General features: G+C 50.2%; 1 protein-coding gene across 4 annotated transcripts; it reads left to right on the top strand.

The window, feature by feature from the left end:
• The first annotated feature begins 7,953 nt into the window (after nt 1-7,953).
• Nucleotides 7,954-15,068, top strand: LOC123137051 (transcription termination factor MTEF1, chloroplastic). Of its 4 annotated transcripts, none has more exons than XR_006467668.1 (3): nt 7,954-8,908; nt 9,016-9,163; nt 10,049-10,905. XR_006467668.1 is itself a non-coding variant. In XM_044556600.1 (2 exons), the coding sequence occupies exon 1, from the start codon at nt 8,041-8,043 to the stop codon at nt 8,887-8,889; it is 849 nt and encodes a 282-aa protein (XP_044412535.1). In that variant the 5' UTR covers nt 7,954-8,040; the 3' UTR covers nt 8,890-8,908; nt 9,016-9,444. The 4 variants fall into 4 exon arrangements, 2 of the variants coding, with proteins under 2 accessions (XP_044412535.1, XP_044412534.1); XR_006467667.1 differs by lacking the exon at nt 10,049-10,905 and adding an exon at nt 9,648-10,024; XM_044556600.1 differs by lacking the exon at nt 10,049-10,905 and having other exon boundaries at nt 9,016-9,444.
• The last annotated feature ends 1,780 nt before the right edge of the window (nt 15,069-16,848 follow it).

The raw sequence follows: 16,848 nt of genomic DNA, 5'->3' as shown, positions 1-16,848 counted from the left end.
TAACCGTAAGGAAGTTTTACTCCTACGAGGCAGGTGAAAAACTGCTCGATCTCCTCCTGACTTAGAGTGAAGCACGCGGGAGGGTAGTCATTTCCGGTCTTCTTGGCCTTTTTGCCTTTGCGACGACTTTCCATGTACTGCTTCGCCTCATCATCATCATCATCATCATGATCATTAGCGTGAAGCTCCTCCTTGATGCCCATTGATTTCAAGTCTGCCCTTCCTTTTAGCCCATCTTTGGTCCTCTCTAGCATGTTGAGCAGGGTACCAAGCAGACTCTCGCACACGTTCTTCGTGATATGCATGACATCAAGGCTGTGAGGCACACGGTGGATCTTCTAGTACGGCAAGTCCCAGAAAACAAACCTCGTTTTCCATACCTTCAGCAGCGGCTCTAGCGCCTTTCGCTTCTTTCCCGGCTCTGGCGCCTTTTGCTTCTTTCCCGGCAGTGGGCAATCTTTCCAATTTTTCAACAACTGGTCTATTTCCTCGCCGCTCCTCGTACGCGGGCGTCTTTGGGGTTCGGTTTCACCATCAAACAGATCCTTGTGTTTCCTCCACGGGTCATCATCGCGAAGCCACCTTCGATGTCCCATGAACACGGTTTTCGAAGGCCCGGGATCTCTATCTAGCTGGCGATACGTTGTGTCATCCATGCACCTGACGCATCCAGAAAATCCGTGGACCACCTGCCCCGCGAGATATCCGTAACCGAGATAGTCGTGCACCGTCGCGAGCAGTGCGGCTCTCATAGGGAAATATTATTTCTCTGCAGCGTCCCACGTATTGGCTGGCGTTTTCCACAACGTGTCTAGCTCCTCTTTCAGCAGCCCCAGATACAGATTGATGTTGTTCCCTGGTTGTTTCGGCCCTTCAATTAGCATACTCATGTGAACGTACTTCCTCTTCATGCACAACCAGGGGGAAGGTTGTACATCCACACAAACACAGGCTAGGTGCTATGTGTGCTTCTCTGGCTGCCAAACAGATTGACTCCATCAGTGCTCGCGCCCAGCACGATGTTCCTTGGATCCTTCCCAAACTCTGGGTGTTCGAAGTTCAACGCTTGCCACTGGCTCGCATCCTTTGGGTGACTCATCATCTTGTCTTTTTTATTTATCTCCGGATCATTTGCGTCATCTTCTCGCTTCTTCTCCTCCCTATCTGCGTGCCAACGCAGGAGCTTTGCTACCTTAGGTTCCATGAAATACCGCTGCAGACGAGGAGTGATCGGAAAGTACCACACCACTTTTCGAGGAGCTTTCTTCCTCTTCTTGTATCGAGTGACGCCGCACACCGGACATATGGTAGACTCCGCATGCTCGTCCCAATAAATGATGCAATTGTTCATGTACACATGGTATTTCACGTGCGGTAAATCCAGAGGACACACGATTTTCTTCACCTCCTCGAAACTGGTCGGGGACTTGTTCCCCTTGGGAAGACGTTCATGCCAGAATGACATGTTCTCGTCGAAGCATGCGTCGGTCATTTTGTGTTTTACCTTCATCTCCAGAGCCATGAGCGTTACTTTCAGGCGGGTATCCTCGGGTCTGCATCCTTCATACAATGGAGTAACCGCGTCTATCTCCAGTTGATCCATCTTGGCTTTCTCTCGGGCGGTAGCTCTTGCGTTATCCGTCTGCTTGAGAAGCAGCTCTTGAATATGAGGGTCTTGCACCCAGCCCATCGATGGTCCATCGTTGTCTGCTCCACCGGCATCTTCATCTTCATGATCATGCCCTTCGTCTGCTCCGGTATCTTCCTCATCATCATGTCCGGCATCTTCTACATGATGACTGTGTACAGCATCACCGTCGTGATCATGTCCTGGAGATTCTTCGTCTTCTCGCCCGCCCGAGCCGCGGTGGTTGTCTTGCTGCCCTTCCTCATTTCTTGCCCGGCCCCCATGGACGACTTCATAGTCATCTTCATCACGTTGCCACCGCTAGCCATCCATGAAACCACGCAAGAGCAGGTGGTCCCGCACCTGCACGGAATCCGGGTCCGCAATAAGGCTCTTCAGCTTGCATCTTCGACACAGACATCTTATCTCTGTCTCGTTCTTTTGAAGCATCTCAGCCTTTGCGGAGCTCAAAAACCTATTCACGATGCCTTCGGTCATCGTGCAGACCATGGTCGCCTACAGGGTAGAGCAAAACGATATTTTAGAACCAAGAAATATTTTGGCATTACTTTCCCTAAAATCCAAAAAGAATGCATAGTGCCAAAATTCTCGCCGAAACGGAAATGAATCAACATTCTGGCAAAATATTGGCAACTATCACATTTCAAATACCGGTACCTGCAAACACAAACATATATGCAACACCACAAACATATGCAACATCACGAACATATGTAGATCTAGCTAGGCCACAAAAAGTTCATGTGCACGTTGTTGGAGAGGGAGAACAACATAAAGATAGCTTCCCCCCTTACTTACCTATCAAAAAAGGTAATTTAACCACTTAATTTGGATGAATCTATGGTGCAAATGAGGTGAGGAGGAGGAGGCAGCCGAGACAAGCTTGGAGGAGGAGGTGGAGAGAATGAAGTGGGGAAAGTGAGTGGGTGGGTGGGCTGTCCAAAATATCTTGTTGGTCCCAGGTTACTAATGGCGCACCATATGCAAATGCGCCATTAGTAACCCTGGTTACTAATGGCGCACCTGCTGCTGGTGCGCCATTAGAAGTTTTGCAAAAAAATAAAAAAAGTATATATTCTAATGGCGCACCGTGGCACAGTGCGCCATTACTAGTTTAAACTAGTAATGGCGCACTATGCCATGGTGCACCATTAGTAGTTTTGCAAAAAAAGAATAAAAAAACAACAGTAGTGGCGCACTGTGTGGCCGGTGCGCCATTACTAGTTAGCACTAGTAATGGCGCACCGAGCCATGATGCGCCATTAGTATGTTTGGAAAAAAATATGTTACTAGTGGCGCACCATGTGCCTGGTGCGCCATTAGTGTCTTCCACACTAATGGCGCACCAAAACATGGTGCGCCATTAGTATATACTAATGGCGCACCACATGACAGGTGCGCCATTAGTGTCCATCTCATCTATAGCCCTTTTCCTAGTAGTGTAACCAAGGGAATTCTATGGAGTTTGAACACTGTGTCAGAAAATGCTCTTGCTACAGTCTGAACAGTTATGGGGTGTTTCATGACAATGAAATGGGAATATTTGGTAAATCTGTCTACCACCACCAAAATAAGATCTTTGTTCTCAGAGATAGGAAGCCCCTCAACAAGGTCCATGCTGATGTGAGCCCGTGCAAAATCTGGAACTGGCAGGGGTTCCAACAGGCCAGGGTAGGGGGTATGTTCAGCTTTGTTGACTTGGCAGACAGGGCATTGTTTGATGAAGTCAATGACATCCTGTTTGAGGCCATGACAGTGGAAAACCAAGTGAACTCTATGGTATGTTGCTCCCCAGAATGACCCCCCAATTCTGATGCATGGAAAGTTTGTAATATATCCTGCCTCAAGGAAGTGTCAGTTCCAATGACATTTTTGTTTTAAAACCTCAAGATACCATTCTTGAATGTATATCCATTGTCATTGCTTTTACTAGTTGCAGACTCGTCTATAAGATCTTTGAATTTCTGATCTGATTTGTAGCTTTTAACCACCTCAGAAATCCATTTAGGGGTGGAGAAACTGGTAGACAGAGATGATATCATGTGCTTGACCCTTGATAAAGCATCAGCAACTCTGTTTTCTTTGCCCTTTTTGTACTCAACAGTAAAATTGTAGCCTAACAGCTTGAGCAATAATTTGTGTTGTATTCCTTAAGTTAGTTTCTGTTCCTGGATGTATTTCAAGCTCTCCTGGTTAGTTCTGATTATCAGGGATGTAGCTAAGAAACAGTGTTTTCACTTCTTGACAGCTTCTATTATTGCAAGAGCTTCCTTGTCATATGTAGACCATGCTGCTGCTTTGGGCCCAATGGACTTGCTGAAATAGGACAATGGTTTCACATCCTGCATCAGCACATCACCTAAGCCATAACCACTAGCATCAGCTTCTAACACAAAGGGTTTAGAGAAGTCTGGTAGGGCCAGGACAGGGGCTTGTGTAAGTTTCTCCTTAATGGCTGTGAAAGCTTCTTGCTGTTCTTGCTGCCAAGAGAAGGAGTTCTTTTTCAGGCAGTCAAAGAGGGGCCTGCAGATAACTCCATATCTCTGTATAAACCTTCTGTAATAACCACTCAGACCCAGAAAACTTCTAAGTTCAGTTACTGTTGTTGGGGCTGGCCATTCCTTAATAGCAGCAATCTTAGTGGGATCAATTGACACACCTTTCTTGCTGATCACATGGCCCAAGTATTCTATTTTAGACTAACCAAAAGAGCACTTGTCCAACTTTTCATACAATTTATTTTCTTGTAGGACTTGGAATACTTTCTGGAGGTGTATCCTGTGTTCTTTCATGGTTAAACTGAAAACCAGGATATCATCAAAGAACACTACCACAAATTCAAAATGGCCAAATAGGAAATTCATGAGAGACTGAAATGATGGAGGGCCATTGGTCAAACCAAAGGACATAACCAGGAATTCAAAGTGGCCTTGTAGGGTGGAAAATGTTGTTTTGTGTATGTCTTCTTCAGCCATCCTTATCTGATGATATCCACTTTTGAGATCTATTTTAGAGAAGACTGTTTCTCCTTTTAACTGGTCAAGGAGATCTTCAGTTACAGGAATAGGGTACTTGTTTTTTATTGTGATAGCATTAAGTTTCCTGTAATCAATGCAGAGTCTCCAAGTTCCATCCTTCTTTTTAACTAGAAGCACAGGAGAGGAGAAAGGACTAGTGCTAGGTCTAATCAGACCAGCTTTCAGAAGTTCAGAGATGATCTTTTCAAGTGCTTCTTTCTGGTGATGTGGTACTCTGTATGGTCTCTGATTTACTACCTTTGCCCCTTCTATGAGTGGGATTCTGCGACCATAGGCTCTGCTTGGAGGTAGTTTAGTAGGAGTATTGAACACCTTGTCATACTCCTGAATTATACCTTGGAGTTCTTCTAGAATTTCGTGAGCAGTAGCAGCATTCACAGTGTAACAGGTAGACAGGAGAAAAAAATCCACAAACAGCCTGGTCCATTAACTTTTCTGCATTATCAGTGGCCTTCACTAGTGAGGACAGGGGTACAGTTTCAGCCACAAATGTTACTTGAGTCTGTGGTGCAACATTAATCCTCATTTCCATGTGAATGAAGTCCATTAGAAATGGGCTATATTTCTTTAGCCAGTCTACTCCCAAGATCATATCATATCCCTTCAATTTCAGAACTCTGAAGGTGTCCTGTAGTTGTGTGCCCTGTATTTCATAGGGGCAGTTCTTTGAAGTGAACTCACTCCATAATTCTCCTCCACTTGCTACTAGCACTTTAATCCTGGGATTTGGGGTTGGGGTAACAGGCAATTTTGCAGCTGCATCAGGGGATACAAATGTGGAAGTGCTCCCACTGTCCACAAGTGCTGTAGCTACAGTTTTGCCTACCTTAACAGTTAAAATAAAAGTATTCTTCATTGCCCCAATGCCCATGGCAGCATGCATAGAAACCTGTAACACAGCATTGTCAGAAGGAGGTGCAGCTTGTTCTAAATCAGGATCCTCAAAGTCTGTGACATAAATGATTTCTGCATTTTCCTCTTCTGTTGTTTGTAGTGCTTGCACTTGAGCTTTCTGGCTCATTTTTCACACCTGCCTATGGCCAGGAACCCATGGTTCTCTGCACTTGTAGCAGACTTGGTTTTGTTTGGCCTGCTGGATAATTGTGTTTCTGTTTTGTGTGGTAGCAGCTAGGGGTGTTTTTGCTAGTTCAAACATCACCTGTCTTTTGGGTTGAGGGAAGTAAGGCTTGGATGGAGCAGGGGCAGTAGCCTTTTCCATTCTCCTAGCATACCACATAGCTGTCTGCATATCAGGAGGTTTAAAACATTCCACATGACTTCTGATGTAAGGATTCAGTCCAGACAGAAAACTGGTGACGTAGTAGTCATTTGGTATAGCCGGATTTTCTCTTCTCATGCAGTTCACCAGTTGCTCGAATTGCTCAACATACACAACCATAGTTGAAGTTTGCGATATTGCATGGAAGGAGTTAACAATATCACAAGCAGAATCTAGTGAGAACCTATCTGCAATATAAGTGCAAAATCTGTGCCATGGCACATTTTGTGGCGAAAATCCAGTTCCTCTCCACCATTGTATGGCAGGGCCTTGCAAATAGGACACTGCTAACTCAGTTTTGTGCTCCAAGGGAGTTCTGGCAGCAGCAAAGTACTACTCCAAGTTCTGAATCAATGATTCAGGATGTGTTCCACTGAACTCAGAGATATTCAGTTTAGCTGGTTTTACTGTGAGCACATTTCTTCAGTTGTCGAATGGAGAGCCAAGCCCTCTACCTCTATCTCCTCCCTCTGGCCATTCTTCCTGTGTGTGATCTTCAAGCTGTATGGGGTGTTGCTGTGGGGGTGGAGCTTGCTGTACTTATTGTGGTGCCACTGCTCTGTTACTTGCAAAATTCGGATGGCGATATGGAGCTTCGGGAGTGCCATACAAATTGAGCTCCTTGCCCGCAGGATCGCACAAGACCGCTGTTCCAGTTATGGTCTGAGCCTCCTTTTCTTGCGTAGCTACTGAGGGAGGTGTGTTCGCCAGTAGTTGCTTGGGCCTGCCTGATGCATTGGGTGGTGATTCAACAGAGGCAGCTTGTGCTGTACGCTCCCTTGTGCTGACTGTTCATCAGGAACGTCGCCCTGCTCTGGAAACAACAACAAACGTTTGAAGTTATCCTGGATTTTGTCAAAATTCTGCTGCATGGTGACGAAGTTCTTGTTGACCATGGACTGGAAATCCTGGAATTCCATCTTGTCTTCCTCACGATATCGTTGCAGGGTTTTGATATCGAGTTCCAACGACTGGAGCTGCAAGACGCCAGTGTCGCTAGAGCCTTCCGGGAGAGACATGGCTTCCCTCGATGAGCAGACCGCCTCGAGAAGGGAGGAAGGGAGGGAAGGGAGGGGCTTGTCGCGCTCTTGTATCCACCGTCGCCAACACCGTCGCCGACGCCGCCCGCCTCCAAGAAGCACCGCCCGATTCCGAATCTGGGATTTTACCACAGGAGAAAGACTCTCCAGCAACCAGACTGAAATTCAGACTGCCTGCGAACTGTGCCACTCCGGCCGCCAACCACGCCGCCGCCAAATCGACACAAGCAGAGGGATTTTCCAGCTTGTTCGCCAACCTCCACTCGCCAGATCCAACGCCTCCGAGAACCGATTGGGCCTCTGATACTAATTGTTAGGAACCTGACATGGATCGAACTAACTAAACGCTCAGCATCGTGATTTCAGAGAGGAAATTTGGGGAAATTTGCTAGGGTTTGTATTGCTCAGAAAGGGAAAAGTAGCAAAGCTCGCCACCGGCGGCTAGGGTTTATACCCACAATAATCGAGTCCAAAAATGGAGAAGGAACGGTGGCTAAATAGCAATTACAGGTGAAAAGCAAAGCAGAAAGCAAAACCAGAGCACATGCGTTGTCGGACGATCAACAGCGACCTCCGGAGCGATGACAACCGTTGGATGGGAGATCCACGGTGGAGATGACATTCCGGTAGCGAACCGTTATCTTCCTACGGGAGCCACTGGATGGCAGATCGACGGCTCATAACGATTCCGACACGCTGGAACAGGGCAAATCTTCATAGATGTATTAAGCTGGCCTGTTAGCGTTGCCGGCCGTGAAGCGCGGTGGCACTGATTTTTGCGGGCAAATCGATCATGGGGCATGGGCTACGCCGGTACGAGGAACAACCCTTGGTTTTTTGCGTGAACTTTTTTTCTACTGCGATGGATTCTAATCTGACGATTATTACAAGGTGAACCGGAGGGCTACGGGACGGCCGACCAGCGCCTAGCAAACACAGCAGCCCCTCAACTCAAAACACACACACAATGGAAAGAAACACACTGGTTCTTCAGTGGATAACTCGCCTCCCAGAAACCCAAACTCTGGCCCCGTGATGCTCGCCCACACGCGCCTCCCGCCTCCGCCTCCGCCTCCGCATCCCGCCCAAATCCTGCCCGCCCGCCTCGCCGGAGGCGGCGGTGTGGAGTTCCGCCGCAAGCTCCACTTCCTCTCGGCCGAGCTCCATCTCGACCCGTTCCCGCTCCTCGCCCTTCATCCTGAGCTCCGCTCCGCGCCGCTCGCGCTTCTCCATGCCTCCCTCCGCCTCCTCCTCTCACACGGACTCTCCGCCGGCGACGCCTCCCGCGTCTTCTCGGCATTCCCGTCGCTCCTCACCTCTCCTCCTGAGGAGTCCCTCCGCTTCCTCTCCGCCGCCGCGCCGCTGCCCCCTCCTCTCCTCCGCGTCGCGGTGGTCCGTTCCCCTCGCCTCCTCGCAGCGTCCATCCCGGATACCCTCCGCCCCGCGCTTTACTTCCTTCGCCACCGCGTTTCCCTGCGACGGAGACCCCTTCCGCTCGCTGCTGCCCTGCTCCTCGCTTTCTCCGTCGACCGCACACTCCTCCCCAAGCTCCTCTTCCTTGGCAAAGCCACGGGGCTCCCAGACCCCGCCATCTGCACCATTATTCGCCGCGCCCCCGCCATTCTCTCCTATGGTATCGAGACCAACCTCACGCCCAAGCTCAAGTTCCTCGCTGACGGCATGGGCATGGAACCAGCCGCGGAGCTCACCGAGTTCCCACACTACTTCGCGTTCAGCTTGGAGGGGAGGATCAAGCCGAGGCACCAAGCATTGAGGCTGAGGGGCGTTGATATGTCACTAAAGGAAATGCTCACGAGCAGCGATGATGAGTTCAAGGAGCGGATCTTAGATGCAACGCTGTCGAGCAATATGCAGAGGATGTGAACCTGCACTCAGAAGGAGGGTATGTGTGGTTGCTGCACTGCATCTGGTTTCGGTAATTGTGGTGCATTGAGTTTGAATCCAATTAAGAGTTTTAGCCTCTAATGTGCCAAATGCCTTCAACGGTAGCTCAACATAAATTGAGCTGGTGTGTTACTTTGGAGGATAGCTCGCAATGGATTCAGTAATCCTTGGAGGAAGGATGGGTCCGAAGCATGAGCTCTTTAAGAGGTGGCCAGTTTTGGTTCTATGGTGGAGCTGTGGGACCTATGTTTAGGTGAGTGGTGATCAACCCGAAGAGTTTAGTGATAGCTGTCTGTCTTTATGTACTACTCCCTCAATTCGGAATTACTTGTTGCGTAAATGGATGTATCTAGACGTATTTTAGTTCTAGATATATCCATTTCCGAGACAAGTAACTCCGAATGGAGGGAGTACCACTAATCCAAAATGTAAGTCTTCTACTCCCTCCATCCCACATTATGGGATGGAGGGAGTAGAATTTTACTAGTCAAACATTTCTAAGTTTGACCATCTATAAAGGTAGAACTACCAGCATCTGTAACATCAGCTGATATTTCTAGATTTATCATGACATGTACCCCCCCTGTCTGGAAATACTTGTCCGAGAAATGAATACAAATGGATATATTTAGAACTAAAATACGTCTAAATACATCTATTTCTTCGACAAGTATTTTCGGACGAAGGGAGTAGTTTGTAATGTAATTTTTTTGACGTGACATAAACACTTTATGCAGAAATTGTTGGTCAAATCACCATATTGAAGACCCAGTCCTGTCCTAAAAGAGCTAGGTTTTGGATCGAAGGAAGTAGGTGTTTCCATGGGATTATGTAAACTGAACTGTTGTTTGGTTCACTTTTGGCATTGCATAATTGGAAAACCTAAATGTGGAATGCTAGATTATGTTTGTTAGTTAACCTGCTCTTTTATGGCCCATCCACGTTTGTTGTTAGAAATAATAATCCTTGTTTAGTTTGCTGTTAGAAATAATAGTCCATGCTTAGTTTGCTGTTAAAAATAACAATCCTTGCTTGGTTTGTTGTTGGAACAAGTCATCCATGCTTAGTTGTGACTAAGGTTATTTGTTGTTAGGCTTAGTGTCTCTTATGCTTATATACCTGACTTCGCTTTGCATAGGAGTTGGGACTACTCTTTTGACAATTGCTGGGAGGCGAGATAAGGTAACGCAGTAACACACATAAATCAATATTTAGCATACGTGTCAGTACGGCGAAAATTTACCAACGAGCATCATACGGATGAACTTTTTTAACTCCGTGGCGACTGAGGCGACTCGCGTGGCGACTGAGGCGAGCGCGGCGAGCCGGCCGCCGATGCCAGCGGATCCTTCTAAGAGGCGAGTAGGGGGGCGGTTCTGGGCTCTCGCTGGTTCGGAAGATGAGGACAACGACGACGGGGACCCCGCCGGCAGATCGCCGGCCGATTACTCGCCGACGCCTTCCGACGTGATCTGTGAGGCATTCAGCCCCGGATACTCGGAGGAGGAGGTGGCCGCGCTGGTCGACGAGATTGTGCCTGGCGATGATCCGGCGCGGATTGGGCTGCGTTTAGAGGATAGGGTGGAGGTGGTTCGTCGGATCGTTCACCGGAGGACGGCGGCGACGGCGATTCGGCCTTGGAAAGGGCCACTGCCTAAGGTATGCATCCAACCACTAACCTTGTCCGATTTTATTCCGCAAGATGCTTGGACTAGAGTGGTACGTAAGAAGAAGAAGAGGATGGGGATATTGGAGCTAGCAACGCCGGCGTCGGTGAGCCGTACGGCGGCTGGGATCCGGGCGGCTAGGGTTGCTCGTTTGAATTCTCTCCTGGCCGTGATGGGGCGGTCGATGAGCGGGCCGGTTGTGAATCTGTGCTTGGGTATGAGGCCCAACATGGGGGAGCTGAGGAGGGGCTGTCTGGACAGGTATCGACTAGGCGTGTGGCCCAGGAGAGCCTGGACAAGTTTCCCGTGCCGATCGAGCTGTGCAGGGTAGACGACGATCGTGATCGAGCAGACCGGGTCGGGGATGATCCGAAGTTTGTTGGGCCGGCGGATGCTATTGGGCCAACGTCTAGGGGGTATGAGGCCCGTTTGGATGTGGCTCCTAGCGATACTACGGGGGGGGGGGGTGCATGCATGCTTTGTTCATCCTCACCTTCGCCATCGCTGCACCCTAGGGTTAGACGATCGCCGCGCCTGCGTTTCGCCGGATCTGGCCGGGCGCGCCGCATCCTCCCTCTTGGTTCGATGGCTGGAGCTGGAGGCGCTCCTCCTCCCGGGAAGAAGCCGCCTCCCAATGGGGCTGGTCGGGCTGGGGGGTGCCGCCACCGGGTCCTGGCAGCGGACGGGGCGTGGTGCCGCCGGGTCCAGGTGCTGGCCGTGGAGCGCTGCAGGCGCCCGCTTCTGGTTCTGGTCGTGGTAGCGCGCCGAACACTCATGCCACTGCGGCACGCGTGGCTGCCGGGGGCCCGTGGGGAGGCCGCCGGCTCCGGCCTTGCTGCCTGGCGGGCGGGGAGGACTGGGCGGACCGGGCTCCAGTCTTCGGCCGCTTGCTCCGGGAGGTGCGGCAGTGGAAGTTGTGGGCAGGGGGCCGTGCCTACTAGGCCTCCTGTGCCTTCGGGTCCGGTCCTTAGACCGTCTCCTTTCGTGCAGGGCACTACGGCCGTGGTAGCGGCGGGCCGGGGAGCTGCGCCACCTAGGCCTCATGCCCCTCCTCCCCATGTCGTTGCTCGCCCGCCCGATTCTGCGCCTGCGCCCCGAGGTCAATGGGGGGATGACGGATACGATGCTTACGGGACTGGCCAGCACCGTGGTTCTTCATCCACGGGTGGTGGTCGTGGTTATGCCTGGTAGAGTGATGGGTAAGTCGAGAGGCCTTTCTTGGGCCCTTCAGGTGGCTTCGTCGAGGGGCTCTCGGATCCGGGTCATCGGCACCGACAGGGTTATCGAGGCTATCGAGGTGGTCGGGGAGGTCGAGGGGGCCGGTACCGTCCACGTCCTCCGCCACCACCTGTTGTTGTAGACCAGACAACAGTTGACGGGGCTGTCGAGGAGCCTCTTCTGCCTGGCCACGCTATGGAGGTGGTGACGGCTCTTGCTTCTATGCAGGTTCCTGAGAACGAGGTTATGACCGATGTGTCTACGGAGTTGACAGATAGGTCTGAGGTTGATAGGGCATCCAAGTGGTCGCGTAGGAAGGAAAAGATGCTTTGTTATCGTCGCGGTGGCAAGGGTCACTTCATTGCGGAGTGTGTGGCTATGTTATGTGATACCTGCGGTAAACTGGCACACGACTCTGCGGAGTGTCCGCTTCTGCAAGATCAGGCACCGTCACTCATGATGTATGGAGTGTACTGTGCTGAGTTAACTTTTTTTGAATCTCCAAATGAGCGAGAGGTTTCTGATGAATCCACGAGTATGACCACGGGGATAGTCAAGGTCACCAGAGGGGAGGTGTCTGAGACACAGATCATGCAGAGGCTCCGTGAGTTGGCCCCTGGGGAGTTTCAATGGGACCTTGTCAGCCTCGTTGATAGGATGTTCAAGGTTGAGTTTCCTTTCGTGGAGGATCTGCAGATGTTGTTGAGCTTTGGGATGTGTAAGGTGCCGACAACGGATGGTATCCTTGAGTTTCAAGAGTGGAAGCTTGTTGAGCCTCAGGGCAAGCTGCTTACTCAGGCGTGGCTGCGATTCTCCGGGGCTCCCTCCAGGCCGCTGCAGGATGCTCGGGTTATGGCCACTATGGGCATTTTAGTGGGGAAGCCTGAGCATGTGGATATGGAATTCACCAGAGCTCATGGGATTGCTCGGGTTTTGGCTAGTATTTTGAACATTGAGTATGTACCGGAAGTGGTTAAGTGGGCTTATCGAGGCAGGATTTATGATCTGGTTATTGAGTTTGAGGATGAGAGCCTTCTGGTTGCGCCGGCTCATGACTCTGACGTGGATATGCACGAGGGTGATGGCGGTGCGGGAGTACGGGAGCCGCCGGTCGAGGACCCTGGACGACAGCTGTCCAAGGGGCCGGGGCCCGAGCTTGCGTCGACCGGGGATGGAACAGTCCCACCCACCGTGGTACCTTCGACGACTCTGAGATTTGGGTCTTTTGAGCATTCTTCTGCTCCCCCGAAGCTGTGGAGTGATCGGATCGAGTCCGAGGAGGCTTTTGAGCTCGAGTTACCGGCTTTGAGGTTGGAGGGTGCTGTGGACACGATTCCTGGGGGTCGGCAGGTGGCCACTCCCTCTCGTGCTCAGCACATGGTACCTCCGCAGGAGGTGACGCAGCTTGTTGTACCTGGCCTATCGGGTGGGGCCCTGGGGCAGGCAGCCTCGGGTTGCTATCCTTCTGCTGAGGAAGGGGATTCGGGGCAGGTGGCTCCCGTGTCCTTTTCTTCGCCGGGAGGGGGTCTGGGGCAGGGGGCCTCGGATACCTCCTCTCCCGTCGCGTCTACCTTTCGGTTGATGGCGGCTCTGCCTTCGGGAGAGGGCTCGGGGCAGGTGGCCTCGGAGCTTTCTCCTCCTTCGGCGCCTCTGTGGGTAGCTTCTCCGGTGCTGGGTGGGGAGCGAGGGCAGATGGCCCTTGTTCGGCCTCCACCACCCACCCTGCCAGCTTCGCCGGGCGGGGCGCTCCACAAGTCCGCGGTCTTCGTGAGTGCTTGCCCTCTCTCGGGCGAGGTTGTGGGTGAGCCCGTGCAGCTGGATCGGCCAGCTGGTTGGGGTGCGGCAGGAGGTCGGACCCCGACCGCGATCTCTCGGGAGGAGGTTATTGCGTTTGGAGGGATTCAGGATCCGGTATTTGAGGGGCGCCGGGTGAGTGGTCGTCTTCAGACACAGCCGGATGTGGACGACATTCAGCAGCGGTGCGCCATGAGGGCGGCCAAGCTTCGTGACGTGGAGGTCACTACTGGTATGTCGGTCAATACTTCTAATTCCATTTTGCATTTTTCTAATGATGAGATTGTTCAAAATGCAAATCAATTAGGAGTTTCGTTGGGTAGTAATGACACTGAAATCTCTAATTCTATTAATGATCTTTTAGACCTAGAGGCTGAGCGGGCCTTAGAGATGATTCGTAATATTGCGGCTGTTAAACTCATGAGTGATTCTGAGGTTGATGCGCTCGGGGTCAGGGTGCTCGACAATTTTTGTGCGGATCTTATGCAACCTAATACTGACGAGGATGTAGAGGCTGATTCTACCGAGATAGTTTTGGCTAGCCCCTCTGAGACTGGTTGTGAGGACCAGTTGCAGAGTCAAACTGTTCCCAAGCGCAAGTGGAAACGGAAGGTATACCCGGTATCCGCAGTGCGTAGGAGTGCTAGGATCCGTACGGCAAAAAAATTCCATGATGAACTATGAAAGGAATATTCTGGAATACCAGAGGTCTATAGGACTTGGCTAAACGAAGGTTTCTTGCTGAGGCGTCTGTCGAGCATTGTTTAGATTTTATCGCTCTATCAGAGACAGGTAGAGATAATTTCGCGCTTCAATTTCTAAATACTTTATCGGGAGGTATAGATTTTGATTGGCATTGCTTGCCGCCGAGAGGGAGGTCGGGTGGAATCCTTCTCGGAGTTAGGTGCGAAGCGCTTGAGGTTCGCAGTGTGGTCATGGGAGACTTTGCTGTCAAGTTTAGGATGCGATCGAAGGTTGATGGGTTTAATTGGGCTCTTGTTGCGGTATATGGTGCTGCACAGCCCGAGCTCAAGCCCGAGTTCTTGGCTGATCTTGTTCGGATTTGTGGTTCCGAGCAGTTGTCCATCCTGGTGGGGGGTGATTTCAATATAATTAGATGGCGTGAGGATAAGAACAATGATAATTTTGATGGCCGATGGTCGTTCATGTTTAATACTACCATTGAAAGTTTGGACCTGAGAGAAATTGAGCTCTCGGGTAGAAAATTTACCTGGGCTAACGCGATGCCAGATCCGACGTATGAGAAGTTGGATCGAGTGTTGGCCATCGTCGATTGGGAACAAAAGTTTCCCTTGGTGACTGTCCAGGCCTTGTCCCGTGGTATTTCTGACCATACGCCATTATTTGTCGACTCTGGTGAACCCACCCATCTGGGGAACAAAAATGTGTTCTCCTTTGAGATGGCTTGGTTTGAACGAGAAGGTTTCCTTGATCTCGTGGTCAAAGAGTGGGCTAAGGATTCAGGAGGGAAGACTGCGCTTCAGCGCTGGCAGAATAAGATTAGGCACTTGAGAAGTTTCCTGCGTGGGTGGGCTAAGCATCTTAGCGGGATCTATAAGGTCGAAAAGGAAAAGCTCCTTGCCCTTATTCAGTCTCTGGATGTAAAAGCAGAAACCACGATACTGCTGGCCGCGAAGCTTCATGCCAAGCTCGATGCGGAATTGAGGCTGAAAGAACTTCTTGGAGAAGAAGAGATGAAGTTGGCGTTGCGGGCCAAGGTCCGGCGAGTAGTCCAGGGGGACGCGAACACCCAATTCTTTCACATGATCACTAATGGTAAGCATCGAAAGAAGAGGACTGAGCAAGATGAGGGTACAATTGTAGGACAGGGAAACCTAAAATTGTACATTACCGAGTACTATAAGCAGCTGTTTGGCCCTCTAGAAGAGAACTGTGTGTCTCTGGACGAGTCAAGGGTTGAGGATATTCCTCAGCTCACAGCGGTGGAGAATGATATTCTTGCGGCTCCTTTCTCAGAGAAAGAGGTGCTGGAGGCCATCTGGCAAATGAAGAATAACAAGGCGCCGGGCCCTGATGGATTCCCAGCGGAGTTTTATAAGAAATGCTGGCATATCATTAAAGGGGATTTGTTGCCTATGTTTAAGGATCTGTTTGCTGGACAACTTCATCTTTTTCAGCTCAATCTTGGAACGATCACCCTTCTTTCTAAGAAAACAGAGGCTGTGAGAATAGAGCAATTCAGGCCAATCTGTCTTCTTAATGTTAGTTTCAAAATTTTCACCAAGGTCGGGACCAATAGGCTCACACAGATTACGCATACTGTTGTGCAGCCTACCCAAACTGCTTTCATGCTGGACAGGAATATCCTTGAGGGGGTAGTGGTCCTTCATGAAACGCTCCATGAAATCCACACGAAAAAACTGGATGGGGTGGTTTTCAAAGTGGATTTCGAAAAAACGTACGGCAAAGTCAAATGGCCATTCCTTCAACAGGCCTTGCGTATGAAGGGTTTTGATGAGGCTTGGCGACGCCAGGTAGAATCCTTTACGCAAAAAGGGAGTGTTGGAATTAAAGTAAATGATGATATTGGGCACTATTTCCAGACACACAAGGGTCTGAGGCAAGGAGATCCAATGTCCCCTGTTTTGTTCAACATTGTGGTTGACATGTTGGCAATCCTAATAGGTCGGGCAAAGGAGGCCGGTCAGGTGGGTGGCTTGGTGCCCAACCTAGTTGATGGGGGGTGTCCATTCTGCAGTACGCTGATGATACTATCATCTTTATGGAGCATGACCTGGCAAAAGCGAGAAATATGAAGCTAGTGCTTTGCTTATTTGAACAATTGTCTGGGTTAAAGATTAACTTTTATAAAAGCGAATTTTTCTGCTTTGGTAGAGCCAAGGAGGAACAAGAGGCTTATAGGCAATTGTTTGGATGTGAATTAGGGGCTTTACCTTTCACCTACCTAGGTATACCCATTCACCATCGTAAGCTAACAAACCGAGAGTGGAAATGCATTGAGGATCGGCTTGAAAAGAAACTTAGTTGCTGGAAGGGCAAACTTATGTCATATGGAGGCCGGTTAATTCTTATTAATTCGGTGCTCACGAGTATGCCGATGTTCCTACTATCTTTCTTTGAGGTTCCAGTTGGGGTTAGGAAAAGACTGGACTTCTACCGATCAAGATTTTTTTGGCAGAGTGATGAACTTAAGAGAAAGTATAGACTCGCCAAGTGGGATGTTATTTGTCGACCAAAGGACCAAGGGGGTTGGGTA

This window comes from Triticum aestivum, chromosome 6B (genome assembly GCF_018294505.1).
Source record: "Triticum aestivum cultivar Chinese Spring chromosome 6B, IWGSC CS RefSeq v2.1, whole genome shotgun sequence".
Taxonomy (NCBI): Eukaryota; Viridiplantae; Streptophyta; class Magnoliopsida; order Poales; family Poaceae; genus Triticum; species Triticum aestivum.
The sequence above is the reverse complement of the archived record's forward strand: the minus strand, read 5'-3'. Positions and strand labels throughout refer to the sequence as shown.

Coding starts and splice junctions, on each gene's coding strand:
- LOC123137051 (XM_044556599.1), top strand. CDS start 11,991: ATGGAGGTGGTGACGGCTCTTGCTTCTATGCAGGTTCCTGAGAACGAG.